Below are 20,501 nucleotides of genomic sequence, written 5' to 3'. Positions count from 1 at the left end.
GCATTGTTGCTTTAGGTGCGATAAGCGTCTGATTATGCTGCACTTTGAGGCGGGACAGCCGCAGTGCCATAAAAATGCAATAAAAGCCTGACACCTCGCCGTGCGTCACCCTAATCAAGGCGCTGGGAGTCGGGCGAGAGATGAGAGGCGGAGGAGAAATGGGGGTTCTGTGCCGGGTCAGTCCCGTCCAATCATTCTGCTTCAGTGGAAACTCACACATTTGTGCGAGTTCACGCTCGGCAAGATTCACCAGAAGGACATTGTGCTTCCTTCCGTCGGAGCTTCTTGGAAAGCCATTCTATCTCCATTTTACGCGCCGCATGCACAAGGAGTGATTAGACATCAAACTGTTTCCGCGTAATCCGGCACCAACTTTGCATATGACTCTCTGTTGGTCTTACTTTCGTCCCCTGACAAACTCATTCCTGACAATTCTGAATTAATCCCAGCCTAAGACGTTTGACGGCAGATGGCAAGATGTTTCTTTGTTTGTCTGTTTAAAGAAAAACAAAAAAAAAAAAACAGGAAATGCTCAAATGAACTTGATGAAGCGAAAACAGACGTAGCTTTGATGAATATGGAAATTGTTTCTCGTTACAAAGACCCGGTCAGAGTTGGACACATTTATAGTTGGCAGGCACATTAAACAGACACTTCTTCCTTGTTGGAAATACTTAAGGGGGGATTAAATTGTTCCAGGTGGTACAATTTGCTCTTCAAACTTTCTTTTACCAGAATCGAGCCTTTTCCTCCGAGCCGCAGAACACAATATAAGGTCTGTAACTAATTTTATTTCGAAATCTACTTCTAATCGCAGACTGTTATCTTCGCATGACCATAAGATTGATACTCAGTTATCTTGAGGTTTATACACAAATGTACCCAAACTATTTCCAACAATCGCAAAGTTTTACTTGTTGTCCTATCTTCAGAGGTCAGGGCATGACATATCTGCTTATTAGTCTACGCGATCCTCTGGAGCACACCATCCAGATGCCACGACTCAATGCTAAAGATGTACGGCTTTTATAACTCGTATTATATGAATTCAATAATCTGCAGACCGCTGCATGCTTGTTGATGAGGAGCCGTAAAAGCAACTTTAATATCGCAGTGTGTTGGAAGCGCTAATGATCAGCGCTGAAGGCGGGTGGGCTCTAACTCATCGTCCACGGCCAGCTCGCTGCCAATCTGGAGTGTGATTCTGCAAAGCCTTATATGAGGCAGCATGCCACCATAAATAAAATTCAGACGGCGTCAGCATCGAACCCACCCACCGGCTCAGACTGCTTGCTTAGGCGAGCCCGGCCGGCCGCTTATAAGGAACATTCAACAACGGCACGTCATCGGAGGGCTAATAATTAGTCGGAGGAGGTCACGCTTTGGCGAGCTGGACGAGCTCAGCAAAAAGATGGAGATCACAAGACTGTCTGTCAGCCAGCTGTGTCTGTTGATTCTGCGTGAGCCTTTCAAGTCCCCGCAACATATGGTTTGAATTACATACATCTGACTTGTAGCGGGGCTTTCAAAAAGGAAAAGTCCCGACTTGATTAAAACACATCATAAAACATATTTTGCCTTGTACATAACTTAAATCAGGGGCTTTAAAATAAATTGTAAATCCACTCATGCTTGGACATAAATCACCTCACCAATTTGAGTCTCAGCCCTATTAAAAACATTTTTTTTGTTGTTGGTGAAAACAAGTTACAGTCAGCCGTCAATGCCTATTTTAATCCACACAAGGAAGCATTGTGGTTTATAAGACGTTGCGGTATTAAGTATAAGCAGCTCACAGAAGAAAAAAGCAAGCCCCCCACACCACACCACCTGCTGCACAACTACACTTCCAAATACATCAAAATCCTGCCAATTTTGGGTCCTGCAGTGGGCCCTGACTCTGCGAGTGTTTTGTCAGGCTCAAAACACAAAAGGAGCGATCAGTCATTACTGGGAACAAATCGGGCAAAGCAGTGAACAAATTCATTGAGGGGAGGCTTTGGCAGAAAATGACACGAGCACGTTCAAACATGAATTAAAGCAAACAATATTAGCAAGTCGCAGCCGGTTTGGTCTAGTCCCGTATTTTGCGACGCTACGCTCCTTCCCGGAATGGTCAATTGATACGCGCTGATACGGTCTGGGAAAGGGCGTTTTCCATGAACCTCATCATGCCGCTTCGTCTTATATTACACATCCCCCATCCTTTGTGCGCAGGGACAATAACATGGCTTAGGAGGAATAGGGAGGGGAGAGATCTGGTTACCTTACCAACCACCGCCGTAACAACACATGCAAGGAAGGGCCATTTCGCGACAACAGGTTCGTCTTGGTTGTCTGAACCGTTTGCCAGTCGTGGGTATAGCAAACAAAACTTACTCTAAGTAAACGAAGTGCATTTTTGTGGAACTAACAGTATTATGCTCCTTGTTTTCTGCACACATTTACATAATGTAGGCGTTGAGGGGTCAAAGTGCATCCCCGTCACAAATCCCTTTGAGCGAGGTCTCGCATCAGGCATGAGCTGGCTGCTTTTAGCCTGGCGGCAAAGGGGAGAGAGTCTGCTGCTCCCTTGCTGCTTGTTTTCCTATTCTGCCTGTAGCCACACCTCAACTATCAGCACCGAATTTGAAAGCGGGACTCCCGCAACGACTCCGCGACTCCCGCAATCGCTTTTCAGACCACAGACGGGGTAGTTGCAACAGAAAAAAAAAATAAGTGGAAAAAAAGAGAACCGAGGGGGATTGGGGGTGGTGGACAACCTCTGCGAGTATCTGCTTCATTGTGTCCTAGGCCATGAGAGAGGAATGGAGGCGGAGTTGGCTTGCTTCTTTAAAAGAACCATCTATCAGAATCGGGGGTCTGCAAATTGGCAAAAACGAGACACTTGGCTGCACTGGGCAACACTACGGAGCGCAGCAAGTGTAAATAAGATTTGCATCAGCTCTCGGTATGACCGGCATACAAACAAGGTTTCGGCGTTCCACTGAGAAGCATGAATTCAATTAAAGACAATGTGGGAGGAGAAGACAACGTTCGCACACGGTGCCTCCCAAGTTTATGGATGTGTCGACACTCACATTGTAGGGCAGGATTTGGCTGTTCACTCACCCCCCCCCCCCCCCCCCCATCAGGCTGTCTTGTAAATGTGACTTTTTTTTCTGGAACAACGACGATCATATGAAGTATGAAGGCATCTGTCAAAACAAGACTAGCCTATAGTTTAAGGCCTTTGAGCAAGTAGATATTAGGTTGCATTGCTGATCTCAAAAGGTCCTGAGCACAGAAGGATAACATGACAGCTGCAGCAGCCCAGGATACCGCCAAGACCTGGAAACCCAAACATTTGTCTTTCTGCCTCGCTGGAATCTACATTAGGAGGTCATCGGCATTGCACCAACCCCAAGATGTGCTCCCCTAGCAGCTGTGCATCAAGTTTTACTGCCCAAACACAAAGGCAGGTGTCCATAAAGGGAGAGTGCCGCCATGCATGGATACAGTACAGTCAATGTGCCAAGTAAATTGACCAATTTGAACAAAGAAAACAAATAAGGTAGAGTTGTTACACATGATGCATCCTCGATGCATGGCCAAGGTTATGATCTTGGAAGCCATTTTGAAATACTTGCTGTTATCCTTGCATATGCCCACTCCAATCCAGCAAGGTTCTTCCGCTCAAGTGGACCAGCGGGAGACGAGCTTTTAGGATCATGGCAGCCGACAGAGTAGGGAGTGACACCCAGGGGTTGCATTTTAACATGGTCAGACAGCTGGTGCCACCAGCTATGACAACAGATCATTCTTATGGAATTAAATTCCCTTCTTTTACGGCCGTGGAGCTGTGGGCAAATTGTGGCGCTCTTCTGCTAAGAACATTAAAGCCCTGTTTTATGGGTCGAATCTAGCGGCAAGCAGGTCACTTTAATGAGGGACAGTGTCCACCTCGTGCGTCTCCTCTCTTAAAAAGCCAATGCTGGACCCTCAACCACATTAGGGACATCTGGCTCCTTCATCTACAAACATGGCCCGTAATGGCCCATTACAAAGTACAGGGCCGGGAATGTCCTTGGATTTATGGTATGGATGAATCCAAACGCAGAATCCTGTCTATCATGGCCGCATTAGATTATATGAGACGGGAGGCCCATCAGACCTAATAAGCCTTATCGTTTCCAGAGAACAACTGTTAAAGCCTCCGCTACAATACCAGCGCAGCTCGGTGAATTAAACAAATGAACGTTGCCTTTGCTATAACAATTGAAGCGTACAATAACACGAAACTACGAACCTCATTAACTGTATGTCCCGAGCGGGTAACTAGGAAAAGTCAATTATAAATCACTTGCGTGGAAATGTATCGTATATTGTTTGAGCCAAATAAGTCTTACTCGATCGTACTCATCTACAATCTTTCTTCAGAGCCTTCGAGAGGGGAGGGCTGAGGTAGTTGCCCCTGACAACCTATTGGCTTTTCCCAACTTGAGCCCTCTTCATTTCAGTCTTCTTTATTTCTCTGGCTTCCTTTCATTTGCGGGTCTCTCGCTTTTATTACATCCCCCTCCCCCCTTCGCGCCTCAAAACCCCAGCGCGTTATCCATGTCAAATCCATTGGAGACAGCCAGAGGAAGTCAATATGGCGCCAATAGATTCTCTGCCGGGACTATGTGGAGCTCCCGAGGCAAGGCAGGCAAACTATGACCAACGGCTCCAAAACATCTAACACAAACGCTGCTGTGTGTTGCTGTTAAAAAAAAACATGAATCACAATCAAACCGAGATGGATGATTACCGTTGACGTTGCTATTTTGACAAACATCAAAAGGATGCTGTTCGTCACCGTGATGGAAAATGAACCTTCACAGTTGTAATTTTACATTCCTCTAGAGGCCACTCTGTTCAACATTGGGCCAAAAGTCTTCTCAAATTATTTTATTTAAACCAACAGAGCCATTTAAAGGAGTCAAAAAATACAACAAATTCACAAAGCACGTTTGAAGCTTCAAGAATAACTTCGTAAGATGCATCCAGCCAAAATAAAAACAACGCCTACTGTATGGTGATGTGCGTACCATACAATTCTGTTCGCACTTGACCAAACCAATCAAAGTACCAGAGTTGATTCTTTCTCGCAAATACAGCCCACAGTGACAACGAATTTTTTTTTAGCCATTGTGTAAGCCACAGGGAGACTAGGTCTGCCACCAAACCACAGAGCATCATGGCCCTGTTTTACAATGGCAATTAACACCTGCCAACATCCTGTCATGAGCCGCAGGTGTGAGGAGAGCAACGTGCGACCTGATGAAAGACACGCCACCAGAGCGGTGCCAAGCAGTCATTTCCCCTCACTGATGGTCCATTCTTTATTTAGCATAGCCTAAGGAGATTCACAATCGCACACGTCGGCGCAGGAGCTAAAAATACAACCTTCGCAACAGTGCAGCTCGCCGGCCACGTATTAACCGCGTGAAACTAAATATTCCCCGTCTTGTATACAATACTGGTTCTCTGGAATTCAAACACACGTGAAGGACATCACAGGTGAAAGTGTGAATCACCGACTGTACATGTCTCGGCCCAAGTGCCCACCCAGTGGCAGGAAGTCTGGAGGAGACAGCGAATACTAACAATGCAGCCGAGTGTCTCCCGGGTCCTCCTCCGTACAGCGGGCGCGGCGTGGAATCTTAAATGAGCGACTTTGACAGAAAACACATACTAGGCTTATCGGGAGGGGGGTGGTGGAGTGACGGATGAGCAGGAGAGGAGGCAATGAATTTGGAAGTTGGGGGGGGGGCTAGTTATTTTCTGTCAGCAGCAAGCCCTTCACTAACAAAGGCTCTTTCATATTTCCCGTGAACAGACAGACTCCCATTAAGGGAGGCTTCTCCTTCGCACATAATTTACTCCTCTTACGCCCGTCCGCCCATTACCGCTTTCAGCATGGACGTAGACGAGCTTTGAGTACCTCTTACGACTAGTTACGTCGGTGCTAAGGCTTGATTATCAGATGTCTCTAAAAGATTACCCCGAGTGGTTATCCTGTGATTGAGGTTGGTGAAGAGGCCTTTTTTTTTTCGAGGCCGACGATCGGAACTAAAATGTGCGGTCCAACGTCGAGTTGGACCTAGCCTGGGATTCTGGGGCCAAGACATGAAACAAAACAATAGCCAATTAGATAGCAACCCGAAACTTGCGCTGTTGCCGAACAAAAAAGGGGAGCAACCGGCTGTGTCGAGTATTTTGTACTGTATAACTTGCCTTTAACAGCGCAACGTAGTTAATGGTTAGCAGAGAAAGGAAGCAGTTAGCTTCTATTCTTCTACTACCTCTCACAGTCTATGACGGACGTCTGGTTTGTACGAGGAGAATTGCTGGGGGAGAAATACTGCCGTTATGTGTGCGCCGTGCAGTGATGCCCAACACCGCACGCCGTTAAGAGCAGTAATCACACCTGGCAATTGTCATGTGTGAGGTCTCTCACGTTTTAAACATGTGGAAAGATGTTTGGAAATTTGATGTGTATGACCTCCTAGAATTAGAATACATATAGCTTGTACTTCATGTGCCAAGCATTCACTCCGAGCCAGCGAGAGGAAGCTGTGGCAACCCTGCTCCTCGTGTGTTACTCCCCAGTCCCATCGAATTGAAAATTGTCCGGCCAGCTGTTCATTTTTTTTAGCCCATTCTGACGGACAGCGAACGTGCCAACCAAAACCAACACCCCCCTGCCCCCCCTCCTCTCTAGCTTTATCCGCACAGCTGCCCGCGTTCGCATGCTCAGACACTTTGGTGGTCTGGGAAAAGGCATGATCAACAGCCATGGAATCAACCTCTAAACTGTGCGGTTCCCAAAAAGTGGTTAAACATAGCAGAGCACAAACCGAGCTCTCTCTTTAGCATGTGCGCAGCGTCTGGTACCTCCTCCATTTCAAACGGACACAAATCAATGCGAATGTGATCACCGAGCGCACTGCAGGCAGACCGCTATTCGATTGGCCGGATCAGAGAGTAGGCGAGAGGCCAAGTTTTCATCGGAAAACTCTTCCGAGACCTCGGTGGCGTATCCACACCGTGTAATGAGTTCAACAGCTCCGCAGCATGACGGCATCATCTGCTTGATGATTTAGCGCTATTCGAGGCAACGCTATCATGGCTCAAAAATGCGGCTGAGTCACGTCTGCTGTGACGAACATGACACGGAACACAACGTGAAACGAGTAAGACATGTCATTTCAATCTGGATATTCAACATCAACGTGTAAACATTCATTTGAATCCAGATTCCGGATCCCGAAATGGAATCTGTAAATCTTTATGGAATCTGTAAATCTTTCAACAGCTACAAAATGAAATGTGTGCTGCTGTTGCCCGTTACAATCTCCCAACATGGAGTGACCCTGACAAATGCAGAACAAAGCCCTGTTTGTGCCTTTTGACCTCACATCTCCATTGGCCCGCACATTCTTGGCTTTTCCACTCTTTATTCCATAAGATCCAATTTAAAAAGACAATGCGTGTTTGTGTGCACCTGGGACCCTCTCTAAACAAACAATTAAAGCGTATCTCATTAACATTTGGGACAATTTGACCGCTTTCATCTTCCAATAAATAAGTCCTCCCATCTGCCACTGAAGTCGTTTTTGTTGATTCATTGTCTACTTTTGGATGACAACCATATTTGGTGTTAGCGAGAGCATGCCTTCAGCGTTTGTGCCGACCATCAGCTGCCACCCACTTGATGTCTCCACTTGAATGCAACATCAAGTTTCCCCCCACACTCCTTATGGCCCAGTTACCACCAGACTCATTCCTCCCACTTTTTCTTTTACGTGCTGTATAATTTGATGAGTACCAGGCGTGCTGACGAGTCCTGCGAACAAATGCGCGCACACAAGCTCGCTCCCATTCTCCTCGTGCATTAGCCGAAATAAACACTTCAACTACTCCCTGTAAATTAACACGGCTGAAGCGGCATAAAGGGTGTGTGTGCGTGCGTGTTCATGCTCACTAATTGAGGTTATGGAAACATTCAGAGCACAGCATCCATCCATGCATCCATTATCGGAACAAAGCAAATGCACAATGTTAAAATTATGCTTTTAAGTTTGACCTCAGTGGGGACTCCCTTTAATGGCAAAACACATTTATAGAGCAACTTCTATTTTCTTTATCAGTGGCTTATTTCCACTGGGGTCGGTGGTGCTATTCACAAACAATGCATCAAGCAAAGATATGCTTTTCCAGAGTCGATAAAAGTGGTCAGTCAAGCCCCATAAGGGACTGCTTATGATTATAAACACAAGGAGTGGGACTGGATGAAGAAAGAGACATCATGGCATGTTGATCCAATATAAAAATGCATGCCTTCCTAACCCCCCGCCAGCTTTTTACAGGCGGGGGGGGGGGGGGAGCGCAAAGGGAGGACAAGGCTGCAATAACATCAGCTCAATCTTCTCCGGCCAAAGCTGGCTCTTCTGCTGTCTACATGACATTCTTTTCATGTTTCTTCTTTATTTAAATTCTTATCTGTCCGATCACCCCCCTTCCCCCCCCCCATTGGACTACATCTACAAATAGACCGTATGCACAAGCCTGAAGTAAAACCGCAAGAAAAAGTTAGCATAAATTGCCAACCAAGCCCGGGCTCTACTATTATAACCCATTTTATTTTCTGTGTGCGTCTACCTCCTTCTATCACCCAGGACAGGCGTGAAAGGTCAATAACCTTGGCTCGCAGCCTTCATATGTTTAGCAACGGCCATCAATTAAAGGCTGTGGCCGTTATTCAAAAAGTCTTTCGCTTATCTTCGACAAAGGTCACACTGCTTAGAAGGCTTCGTCGTGTGCGAGGGGAGCAGGCTGACATCGGGCCTGGAGAAGATAGAGGGGCGGTGGTCAGCAGGCGTAAAGGTGACGGCACGCTGGTGTTTCTTCTTGGGAGAACGTCAAAGCGGGGTGATATTTCACACTACAACAATTGTAAACAGTTGTAGTAGATGCGAAGAGGAAATAGAAGCGTACCCCCTTCTTTCACGGTGAAAGGTAAAGCTACGAAAGCATATAAATGTTTTTTTATTACCAGATGAGTTTTTTGCCTCGGTGGAGCAGTGATTTTTCTGCAAGCATGTTCTGCTCTTGACTGCTGGTTGCAGCGCAGCACGGATATTTTCTCTGCCGCGTGACTTGTCGACTGTTGCCGAGGATATTTTATGAATGGAAGGTCACGCAAAGTTATATACAACGCCACACCTTTTGATGAGCTGGCACCCGCCGGGTCTTCGAAAGACAAATCTCCATTTGGAAACATTTGGACAAGCAAAAAACACAATTACTCCTTTCTATTTTAATCTGATGAATCAACAGCGATATACTTACAGCACGATATAGGAAGGACGTCGAGATTTCGTTATACTTATTAACCTCGTGGAAATTTTCCAATCCCCCACGGTTATTTTACGTGAAGCTGTTTGTATAGAAAATGTATGAAAATGTTCAAACGTTCATCCCGCGGGGTTTATATTGTACACTTCTGACAGAGTATCCGCCCCCTAGCCTCATTCCTGCTGAGCCGGCAGTGCTGCAGGAAATAAAGTGGCGACACGCCGCACGCTCTTTAATGCCTCAATAAATATCGACAGAGGCAGCGATAGTATAAACTCAGACAACGCGGGCCGCCGAGCGATATGTTGCTTATTGCCGTGGTGTTCGCTCAAATTGAGACGAGAAATTGTTTTTGGTCAATCATAATATCCGTGTACTGTGATAGCAAGCAGGCGTGCCATGGGGGTGTCATCGGGTTCTGCTCGCAGTAGATCACTCGAGACGTGGAACATCCAGAGCTGCATCAGACTAGTTTTTGGTAGGCACATCGTGTTCTCAATCGCATATCTACCTGCGATTAAGACTCTAATAGGAATAGATCGCAACTCGCCTCAAATTCCACACACCACTCGGTTTAAGAAATAAGGCATCAAAGGTCATTTGGAGACGTGAACTGACGACAAAGAATAAAGGAGTTCCATCCTTCCGTGACTCAATTAAATCACATCCATCATGGGACGGACAGGAGCAGTGGGGAGCTCCTCTGTTTCAGAGGAAGGCAAAGGATGAAAGGATGATGCATTCACAATGTCATGAGATACAACCTAGTGAGTCATCAAAGGTGCAGCGGCTAACTGAGCGCTGGTGCGTCGTAATTGAAGCCTCTGCCGGGAACACAATAGTCGGCGTGGCCCGCGGGACGCCGTCGCCTCTTTGTGAACATGGTTACTGTATCTGGGTCAATCAATGTGCCCCAGCGTCAGATTTCTTCTTCATTTTTTTTTTCAGTCGTGATGGAGAGCCGATTCCTCGTTTGGGGAGATGTTTTTAAGTGTGCGGTGTAAACATGGGTGCTTTTTAGTTTCTACGTGCAGCCAACAGGCCTTTCATTTGAGAATAGGGGTGCCGAGTATAGTATAGCCACACCAGAGTTCACTTGCAAAAGGACCACGGTCCAAAGATCAGATGATAACATTTACGCGATCAATCTGCGATTGCGCCAGAGTTTGTTTTAATCAAACCAAAGCGGACAGTGTAAAGAAGAGCAGCGAGATCCGCAGCCAGGAAAAAAAAACAGCGACGCAACTGAGCCTGAATATACTGCCGACTGCACCAAAGATTTAATGAGACGGACAACATAATGGGGATGGGGAGTGGCTCCTTCACGTGCCTGCTGATGGAAAACCAAAAGGCCTTCGAGGTCCCTATGCGCTCTGATTCCGTTTAACTTAATGAGAAACAAAAGGCACAATGGGGTAGATTGAGTGGTCGAAATTGAATGTCAGTATTGCGAAATAAGCCATTGCAGAACAAGGAGGTTGTGTTGGAGACAATATAGAGCTGTTTGCTTGCAAATTTTACTGGCAAAGAATACCAAGCCCCGTTATAAACAGCCATATGTGCAAGAAAGTCAGGTCAATAGTTATTTATACATGACCTCTTTGCATTTAATCTGCTTTCATTGCATTTTTCCCCCCCATTAAATCAACACACCAAGAGAACAAAAGACTCCTTCAGTCCTTTCATGCAGGAGTCATTTTCTAACGTGGACAAATGAACGCGTTATTTCAGATTGTTTGGACCCAGGTGTGATCTCAAACCAAACAGCACTCGTGCACAAGAGGCAAAAAGTTCACCTATCTACCGTAAACGGCTTTGTATTGACTGCATATTTATTTGAGTCAAACAGTAAAGATTTCCTTTGATTGAGGTTGTATGGGTCAAATAGCCTTTACTAACCCTTGGCTACAAATGTGTCACTGTTTGTGCCTTTGAATTGAACAAGCTAATTATGTGTGAAGGACAACCCCCCCACACGACTGAGACGACCGGCCAATGTCAGACTCTGCTAGTTGCCAGTAATGGAGGGCACGGCCTGTAGCTGATAACTGCGATATGAACAGAGGTGATGAGAAGTTATTGGCGCCACGTTAGCCCTCTACATGCTACCCGTAATGGTCTTAAGGCATGGCATGCTCGCACATGGCGAGGGATTATTTTCAGACAGCCTCCAGTTAGCTAAGAACTTACAGCCTGAAAAGGTCAGACATAAATAAATTACGCCTTATCCCTCTATGCCACCCAGCAGGCTCAGAGATGCACCCACCAATTAGCTACAAATGATTGTGCCAGCTTTATGCTCACGTTATGATTATTATTATTCCACGTTTACACTTTTGCCCTAGGTATGCAATGGAGCTTGTTTAAGGGAAAATAAAAAGGAGAGCAGTGATCAGCTCGCATCCCTGGCCACGTTTGGGGTCCTGCCTGCCTGGCATGTTGGGGTCAACACTATGCAAGCACATCAAAAGCTTTCAATTACGGAAAAAACCCAAAGTTTGAAGACAATATCACCTCTATGTAAAATGATAAAATGTTGCCAAATTCTAGAAAAAAAATCCTGTTAGGCTTGGGACATGGCTCCAAATTTTATTTTGGTAGGTTTTGGGTTGTTACTCCCAATTTTCGCAGTGCTAGCTGAAACATGCAATAGAGAATACGTGGCTAAAAATTTGCAGGATTCAAAATCGCACAATGAAATCTCTGAAATATTGGGGGGGCTTTTTGGGGCCAGGCCTGATTTGTTTTTATGCATGTTTATACCCTCAAACACAGTGTTGTTTTATTAGTATTGCCATGGCAACAGCGTTTCATTTGACAATTAACAAATTCCACCAATGTTTTTTCCCCCGACAGGTCTATTCTGCCACTATTCAATTCTACCGTTACAATTTGTGTAGGTTATCTAGGCCATGGTGCTCCTCAAAAGATGAAGAGAAAAGATGAAAATAAATTCATGAATACAATGCAAAGAATAAAACCTATTCAACTCAAACCTGCCAGGGATGCTTCAGCTGGGAATTGGAGCACTGCCTTCATTACATACATATTGATCACTGTAAACAAAGAACCGCATGTATCGATTTCCTTCCGGAAAGAAAAATAGGAGTATGAAGGCGATAGAGTGACGTTATGAGCAAAGCACGCCGTTAAATAAAAGGCAACGTGAGATGTCATTTCAGGGGGAAGAGGAATGGCCATGGGGTGGCTTTGTAAAAACAAAAAATAATAATAATCATATCATAATAATTGGATACAATTTTACCTGCATTCAAGTGTTTCCCTGATTACTGTTTATTAACCAATTATTTTTGTTTATTTGGTAATATTTGGTAATACGGTTGCAAATGTCCTATTTTCATTCAATACAAAAAGATCATGAAGGGCCAGAGAATTCTTAAAGCTGGCTGAATCGTTCGAAGTTTAGTCTTGCAGGTCTGTACTTTCAGACATCTGTTTATCTGACTTCTTTTCCATCCGTAAAGCCGACTGGCACGGTGAAACCAGTGGTTAGCTCATCTGTCTCACAACGGAGAGGTTCTGGGTTTGAGTTTTGTTGCGGATCCGCCTGCGTAGAGTTTGCATTCCCTACAGCTCTTCTGCCACCAAAATGTCACACCCTAACGCATGGAGGTCAGGTGTGGACGTACAAATATCTGTCTGACACGCATGTGCAAGCCACGCCCGCCCCACGTCCAACCTTTTTTGCTCGCCGGTCCGTTTAACCAGACCTGACCGTGCAGGAAAAATGCTTTGAGTAGCTCGAAGGGTACTTGGCCCAGTTTACAGGACGGGGTCGAGCGGGGTCGTGTCTCGCCAAACACGGGGGCCCCCTTTAAAAACATCTAAGTGGTCACAGCTGCACACGCGGCCGTCGGACTGAACAGAAACAACTCCAAAAGGATTTTGCCGAGTGACGTTTTAGTTTATTTAAATCCTCGGTCTCGTGTAAACAATGCCAAGACTAGGCATTTTACTCAATGATAGATTAGCAGAAAATTTGCAACGCTAGCCCATGTACCGGCCACGTCTCAATGTCTGACACTAATGGTTGCAATTTATTTCGTGAAGCACCTCTACTGAGAAAGTCCTTTGCAGTGATGAACAAAAAAGATGCACCACAAAAGCGTGCGTAAGGAGAGAAAGCAGAATATATGAAGCCAAGTGTTTTAAGTGCAGTTAAAGCTCGTGGCCTTTTTATTAACCCACTTTTTAGGCCGGAAAACCTCTGCTGAATAATGCTCCGACTGACACACTTTCTCCAGTTTGAAGGCCCCAGCTGGATAAAAACAGCACAATGCGCATGGGCAAGACACCAGAATTCCATGGAGGGGCAAACCACCCGCACGCAGCCACCACCCAGCTGAAATTGAATGCCGTTTTGTTAAACACGTCGCCTTCTTAATCAAGCCACGACAAGATAAGCTATCTTTGTCTGTAGAAGGCTTTTAATAAATAACTTGGTTTTTGGTTCTCCTCTGTTCACTTATCAGGCCAGAGCAAACATTTCACGGTCTAAAAGCTTCAAGGATTTGCATCGGTTAACAATGAGCACCGCCTCCGTTTACCTGACTGGATCGCAGTTCTCAAAAAAAAAAAAAAAATCCTTTTTGGCTTTTCTGCTCTGGCAACTAACTTTGCAAAAAAAAAAAAAAAAAGAATTTTTATTGAAAATCAATGTCACCTCACTTTGCCAGCTGACGGGTCTAGAGGACGTCCCCGAGGATCGCGATTAAATCTTACAATCAACTGTGCCGGGCAGCCTTTGCCAACATCAAATCGGCAGGAAGTCTTCAATTTGCTGCATACAATGTGCGCTGTTTACAAGTCAAGTAGCGCCATTTCCACCTTTTTACGCTTCGCTGGCTGTGTATTCATTCCTTTAATCTGCCAGACTGCAATCAAACGGGACAAAGACGTTTAACGGCTTACCTTATGCTTTGTAGTCTGGAATTGTTAAGACAAGACAATATAAGCAACAAAGTAACTTAACATGGGCCATCTCATTTCAAAAACAGCCTAGCAAAACCAACCAGGAAAGAAAATGGGGGGACGAAATGCCTCTTAATGCTTTTTATTCATCAGTGAAGCCCTTTCAGGTGAAAATTGACCAAGCTAAAGAGATGCGAGGGCACATGCCAAGCATCCACCAAGTAAACAATATCCAAAGCAGCAATTGAAAAACTTGGGCAAACTCTTGCCACCGCGGGGGCTTTTTGTCTCTCCCGGCACACGGTGGGAGTCTCCCAACGGAGAGTGCACTTTCATTAACATCATCTCACGCTGCTGAGCTGCTCGGCCGCATTACAATGACACAGGAGTGCCCCTCTCTGTCAAAGGAAATCTCCGCTGCACTAGGGGTGGGGTCGGGGGGGGGGGGTGTCAAATAAAAAGAAAAAAAACGCCATTACCCCCGGTCACGGCTCATCCGCAAGCCGGCCGAGGCAAATCCATCACCTGTTGGATCAAACGGAAACTTGTGCACGAGGTAAAACTCATTGAAAGCAGCAGTCGGCCGTCCGACCGCTTTTTGAGTCATTTCTGCCTCGCCCCTCCCTCCCCCCGCTCTGACTCACACCAACAGCGGTGTGCAACTTTTGGGCACATACTGTGAAATCCAACACAAGCTCGAATGTTTTCTGGCCTAAACGACCTCGAGGCTGTAACCTCGCTAATGGCGCGCTGGTCTTATATTCCACTTTTATTACTGGCTGGAAGAGCAATGTGCGGCTTCACAGTAGCCGCATCCTTGTTAGGCCAGTAATAGCGGCGCCGGTCAGGCCTTTTTTTCGGGGGTAGGTTCAATGGGCAACTGCCGAAAAAGACGGAAACATTTTTGAGGATCCTGATGTGGACGTCTGTGAAAAGTGATCTAATTGAACCTACCGGCTTTATACTGTGCAACAAAGAAGTGTTGGGCCTACACAAAAAAAAGTCATGTCATTTTACTTTTTGTGACATCACCACTTTTTAAATGACAGCACAATTTGTTCACAGTGATCTAATTTAACTCACCGGCCTTATACTGTGCAACAAAGAAGTGTTGGGCCTACACAAAAAAAAGTCATGTCTTTTTACTTTTTGTGACATCACCACTTTTTAAATTACAGCACAATTTGTTCTCATAAAATGCTGTCATGTAATAGGAAGGAAAAAAAAACCCCTAACATTTATTCCCGTATCATTACAAATTATTTCTCATAATGTGTTTACTCTCGAAACCTTGCAGCAACTTTTTTCCCTCAAGACAATCTAAGTTTAGCAAGATGATTCATTTCTTTGCGCTAAGGTGCTAATGCTACACACCTCATGTTTAGCAACGCCAATTGCTTGATTAAAGGCGCATGCAAATACGCGCAATGGATTTTCATTATCTGCCCTCCGGGGGAGCCCCTGTGAAAGATGCGAATTACGGAGGAGTGTTAGCCACAATGTATGCTTTCACTTTTGACTAACAAGCTGAACTCTGTACACAGGCCTCTCAGCTAACCATGAAAAAAAAAAAAAAGGGGGAACATGTAAGCAAATGGGGCGATATAAATGTGAACCACATGTGAGCTGGTTTCATGAGGCCAACAACACGGCTCGTAGCGACCCGGTTGGTGATTTTCCAAAATGTTGGCCTTGTTTTGCGCAGGAATACTGTGACATTGCAACATAGGAGCATAGCGATACATAGACAGCAAGGGGGAGGGGTGCGTGTGTGTGTTTGTGTGAATCAACACTCACCAGTGAAAAGGGGCTGTCCCTTCTCGATGATATCTGGCAAGGCAACCGTGTATACATCTTCAGAGAAGCCAGGCCTGCATGGTGGGATGACCCCGCATTCTGCTGTAATCTGCAGTGGGGAGGGGAGGGGGTGGGTGACAATGAGTCATAAATCAATCCACAAAAATGCACCCCGTGCCCTACCGAAACCTCGCTCACGTTTCGAATCCCCCCCCCCTGTCTCAATCACCCCCCCGCCTGCATCACCACCTCCCTCAGTTGTACAAAAGCATCTGTTGTTTTTATAGCAGGCACTGCAATTAGGATAATGAGGCCAAAAGGGTTAAGCATTAGCCAAAAAGCATGGCTGGGCAAGAACAAGCTCCATTTGTCCCAGTGGAGGGGCCCAGGCACAGGCGGGCGTCACTGCCAAGCCTCTGTGTCGGCCTTTCTGATCAACGCTGTGTACTTTGCAAGCGCAGGAACACGGCCGTACAACGTACATGCCAACAATCCGCTATTGTTGCCATACAAGCGGGCGGAACACCCAGAAAGCAAAAAAAATTGTGAGTACCAACTGTGGATTTACCGGAATTTGGATGCCCCCCCTCCCTCCTACACTTGAAGTGAGTCATTGAGATACAACTGACCATATCAGGAAATTATCTACTCAAATTTAAAGGAGTACTGGCCCATTCACTTCCCAGAATTGGCAAGAAATGAATCATAAAGGGATGTAAAGCATTTCTCTAGAGTAGTCTACAACTCCCACAACATAACCTCAGCATTGATTCTGTTTCTTGTCTGCCGGATTTGACCCCGTTTCTCATTGCATGAACTCTGAGAAGAATGTAAAACAAGAGACCCCCCCCCCTCCCCCCTGAAAAAAAAACTGCTTTGTGGGTATTTGTGCCGCTGCTTAATCAGAGGAATTTAAATTGAACATGAAAGGAAAGCTGGGCTGGGATACTATAGGACAAAACTGGGCTATTTTTACTAACCAGCGGGGGCAAATACATTTCATGGGTCTATGCATACTGTCTGCTGTATGCACACTGGCTCAGTTTTGCTCCTCTTATTTATTGTGTTATTTGTTTATTATTTATTCATCACTCATATTATTTATTTATTATTTGTGCCTTCTTGTTTTTATTTTGTGGCGTCTACTTGTATGTCTATCGTGTACTATGTCTCGTCACCGTGGGATAGAGGAAACGGAATTTCGGTTTCTTTGTGTGTCTTGACTTGTGGATTAAAGGCATGAAAATTGTACTTGGGACCGCATCAGATGGGCCACATTCAGCCCACGAGCCCATGATTGCTTTCCCCAGCGGCAATAATTATTCTAAAAAATAGACACAAATGTTTTCTAACCATGCCAGCTTGAAACACTCGAGTATTACTGCTTTGTGCTTAATATCGTCCCCCCTGTTGTGTGTGCACTCATTTTGTCCTTAAGCCTCATAAGCCCTGTTGCGTGTAGTGGGGGTAACATGGACCACACTTGGATGATTTGGAGTGTGTATTTGTGTGTAGTACGCTGCGAGTTTGAAAAATGCACGTTTGTAGTGTTGTAAGCTATTTAAAAACAACAAATAGGCTGATGAGTAGCTCTTTATAATGATGCAATCAACTCGCCCATCGTCCCTGAGGCACGGACGCAGATATTCAACTTGAGCGCTTATCCAACTCGGTTAACCTCAGTGTATTTATGCGGGTGTAATAAAATCCAAACATTGTTGAATTTAAATCAAGTAAGATTTTGTCTTACTTTGAAGAAACGGGACCACCCGTAAGCTAGCGCCAACGGCACGCGCAACTGAACGGTCGCTCCCCGTGTCCGTTAAACAGCGTTCTCCATTCAGTTCAAAGAGAGAGAGGGGAAAAAATGGTCGCTGACACGCGAGATAGAGTAGCGTCATCGCGTCTGGAACGGACAATGCGACTTTGAGTGTCCCGGCTCGGTGCACGGGGAAATTACCTGCAGTAAAGCCAAGAGTGCCTGCAGAAGCAGCGCGCCGCTGCCCTCCCGTCGTCGGTACATTTTGGTTGGCTTAATTCCTCTTCCAAATCACAAGTGCAATCCCACGCGTTGGTCCGAAATGAAAATGAGGGGAAAACACGATTCCGTTTTTCTTTTCTTTTTTTCTTTTCTTTTTTTTTTGCAAGAAGAAAGGGTGTGTGGCGTCTTCGGCTGCAGCAGCCTCCTCCGTGGAGTGTATCCGAGGAAAAGCACTGGCTGGTACTGAGGCTGCTCCAACTCTCCTCCTCTTCGCCTCCGCCTCTTTCAACCTCTCTCTCTCTCGCGCTCGCTCTCTCTCTCTTTTGCTTCCTTCACTCCAAAGCAACACAAAAGACGAGCCACTGGTCCACTCTACTATAAAAAAAAAAAAGTTCTCACTGTCTCTCCCTGCTGGTCACACACCGCTTGCCGGAGAATAAGAGTGCGCTCCCTAAAAATTCAACTGCTGCGAGTGAGGGGGGAGGAGTGAGAAACGATCGAAGTTTTAAAAATCTTTGATGAACAAAGAGATTAGGATCTAAGATTCTAAGTATTTGCAAACCCGAACGTCCAATCAGATTATTCCGTTGTACCGACACTTCCGCTCTTAACCCATAGGGGGCGGGCTAGTCAATGTCGTTTCAGAACTATTTAAAGTAAACAATGATTGCTTCAAGTTTTAAAAAGGTCATTTAATACAAAGTGTAAAACCAAAAATGATGAATAAAGAAAAAATTTTAAATCAAATGATCATGAATTTTTGTTTAAAAAAGATTCCAGCTGGATTTGGGCAAGAAGTAGTGTCACCATAACGTTTTGTTAAATTTTTAATTGATAATAGATGAATAGATGGATGAATGGGGTGTGCAGTCAAAATGCCAACAGGTCAGCTACTCAAACAGTGTGACATCATAGTGGTGCGTCATGGTGTTACCGGCCAACGACTTCAACAAAAAAGAGGAATGTGAGACAGTTTACAACAGACAATGGAAGACATTTTGTGTTCTTTCATCTGGATGTGTGGCTGTTTTTCAAAAGATGAATTGAGCGTCTTTTGTTTGCATTCTAGTTCTGTTATCGGAAGTGTCCGAAAGATGAAAGCTCATAAGTTAGCACTGGTTAACTGCTTTGTGCTTGTCACTAAAAAGGTTCAACATTATTATCTCTGTGTTATACCTTACCGTTATATTTGTATTGCAGTTTATGAAGTTAAAATTCATATTTTTTAAAAAAAATAATACTTGTGTGTCTTTCTTAAAATGCTAATTTAAATAATACCCAGTTGAAGATGGTGGTTTAAGATGCTTAAAGTGAACAAGAGTAGTGGCTAATTAAACTCCAGTTATTTTGTAAGTTGCATATTGACATTCTTTGCTAATTAGCTTCAAATCAGTGGGAGCAGAAGTGATTGTTATCGCCCAGTTTGCTCCTGCATGAAGAAGAGTCGGCCAGACTATTGATCATCATGTAGGTGATTTTTGATCACGGCTCCGCACGCTAATTGCTCCTCACAGCAACATTTGATCTTAACGGATTATTAACTGTGGGTGCTTTTTGTGCTCATGTCTGTCTCTCTCATGTTGCCTAATAGGCTCTCATTTGGTTACTGTAGATCCCCCCCCCCCCTCAAATTCAGTCTTTGCATTCTGTTCCTTCACTTAGGCGTTCTTTTTTTTCACGCGCTGCTAAAATATGCAATGAATAATTCTCCTTACATTATAAACTCACAGCTGATGAAGGTTAAGCTACCGCAGTTGTGCTGCTGACACCTAATTAACTACTAAGGAAAGGAATGTATAGCTTATGACAAAAGGTGTTTTTAACCACCTTCCAAGAGACAACAAGAGCTGACTTTTGGTTCACCTCCTACGCCGTGTTGTTCTCCACCTTTATTGGTGTATCATGCAGGGAGGAGATGGGTGCAATGTTGATCTCTTCCTCCTTTTCTTCCCCCTCCTCTTTTTCCTCTTTCTTACAAATCCAACCATCCGCCCCTGGGGGTGAATTGTAATCGTAAGCAAAGCGTCAGTTCTATTGCAGCCCACTTTCATTCTCCACGAACAGGAAGAGGAGTGCTCATTGCCGCTAACAAGTGATTTGTGTTGTCTTGCACTCATCTCATTGATTATCACGCCTGATGGTTCATGTTTCCGAAAAATTAGGGGCACGCTTTGATGCAAATGAACCCGGTAGGAGAAGTATATTAATACTCAGTTTAAAGGAACCGTTGATTGGGCTGAAGCTTGGAATTAATGCATTAGGTCTCGATATAAAAATGTTAGCCCTGGTGCCTACTAATATTTTCAAAACCATTTACAAAAGTCATTAATTTTACATTAATTTGTTTGGTGGGCCGGATTAAAGACCTGAGTGAGCCCGTATGTGGTCCGTGAGCCATACCTTGGCTACC

At 45.0% G+C, this 20,501-nt stretch overlaps 1 protein-coding gene across 1 annotated transcript in view; it reads right to left on the bottom strand.

Annotated features, from left to right (window-relative positions):
* cdh2 (cadherin 2, type 1, N-cadherin (neuronal)) overlaps positions 1–18,379 on the bottom strand; it is a 42,920-nt gene extending 24,541 nt beyond the window's left edge. Inside the window, exons 1-2 of the mRNA XM_061295004.1 lie at positions 18,071–18,379; positions 16,111–16,219 (exon numbers count right to left, since the gene is read on the bottom strand). Coding sequence (XP_061150988.1) covers positions 16,111–16,219; positions 18,071–18,133 — 172 coding nt within the window. The 5' untranslated portion in view covers positions 18,134–18,379. The remainder of the gene's footprint in view (positions 1–16,110; positions 16,220–18,070) is intronic.
* Between the last annotated feature and the right edge of the window lie 2,122 nt (positions 18,380–20,501).

Source organism: Syngnathus typhle, linkage group LG13, assembly GCF_033458585.1.
Source record: "Syngnathus typhle isolate RoL2023-S1 ecotype Sweden linkage group LG13, RoL_Styp_1.0, whole genome shotgun sequence".
Lineage (NCBI taxonomy): Eukaryota > Metazoa > Chordata > Actinopteri > Syngnathiformes > Syngnathidae > Syngnathus > Syngnathus typhle.
The sequence above is the reverse complement of the archived record's forward strand: the minus strand, read 5'-3'. Positions and strand labels throughout refer to the sequence as shown.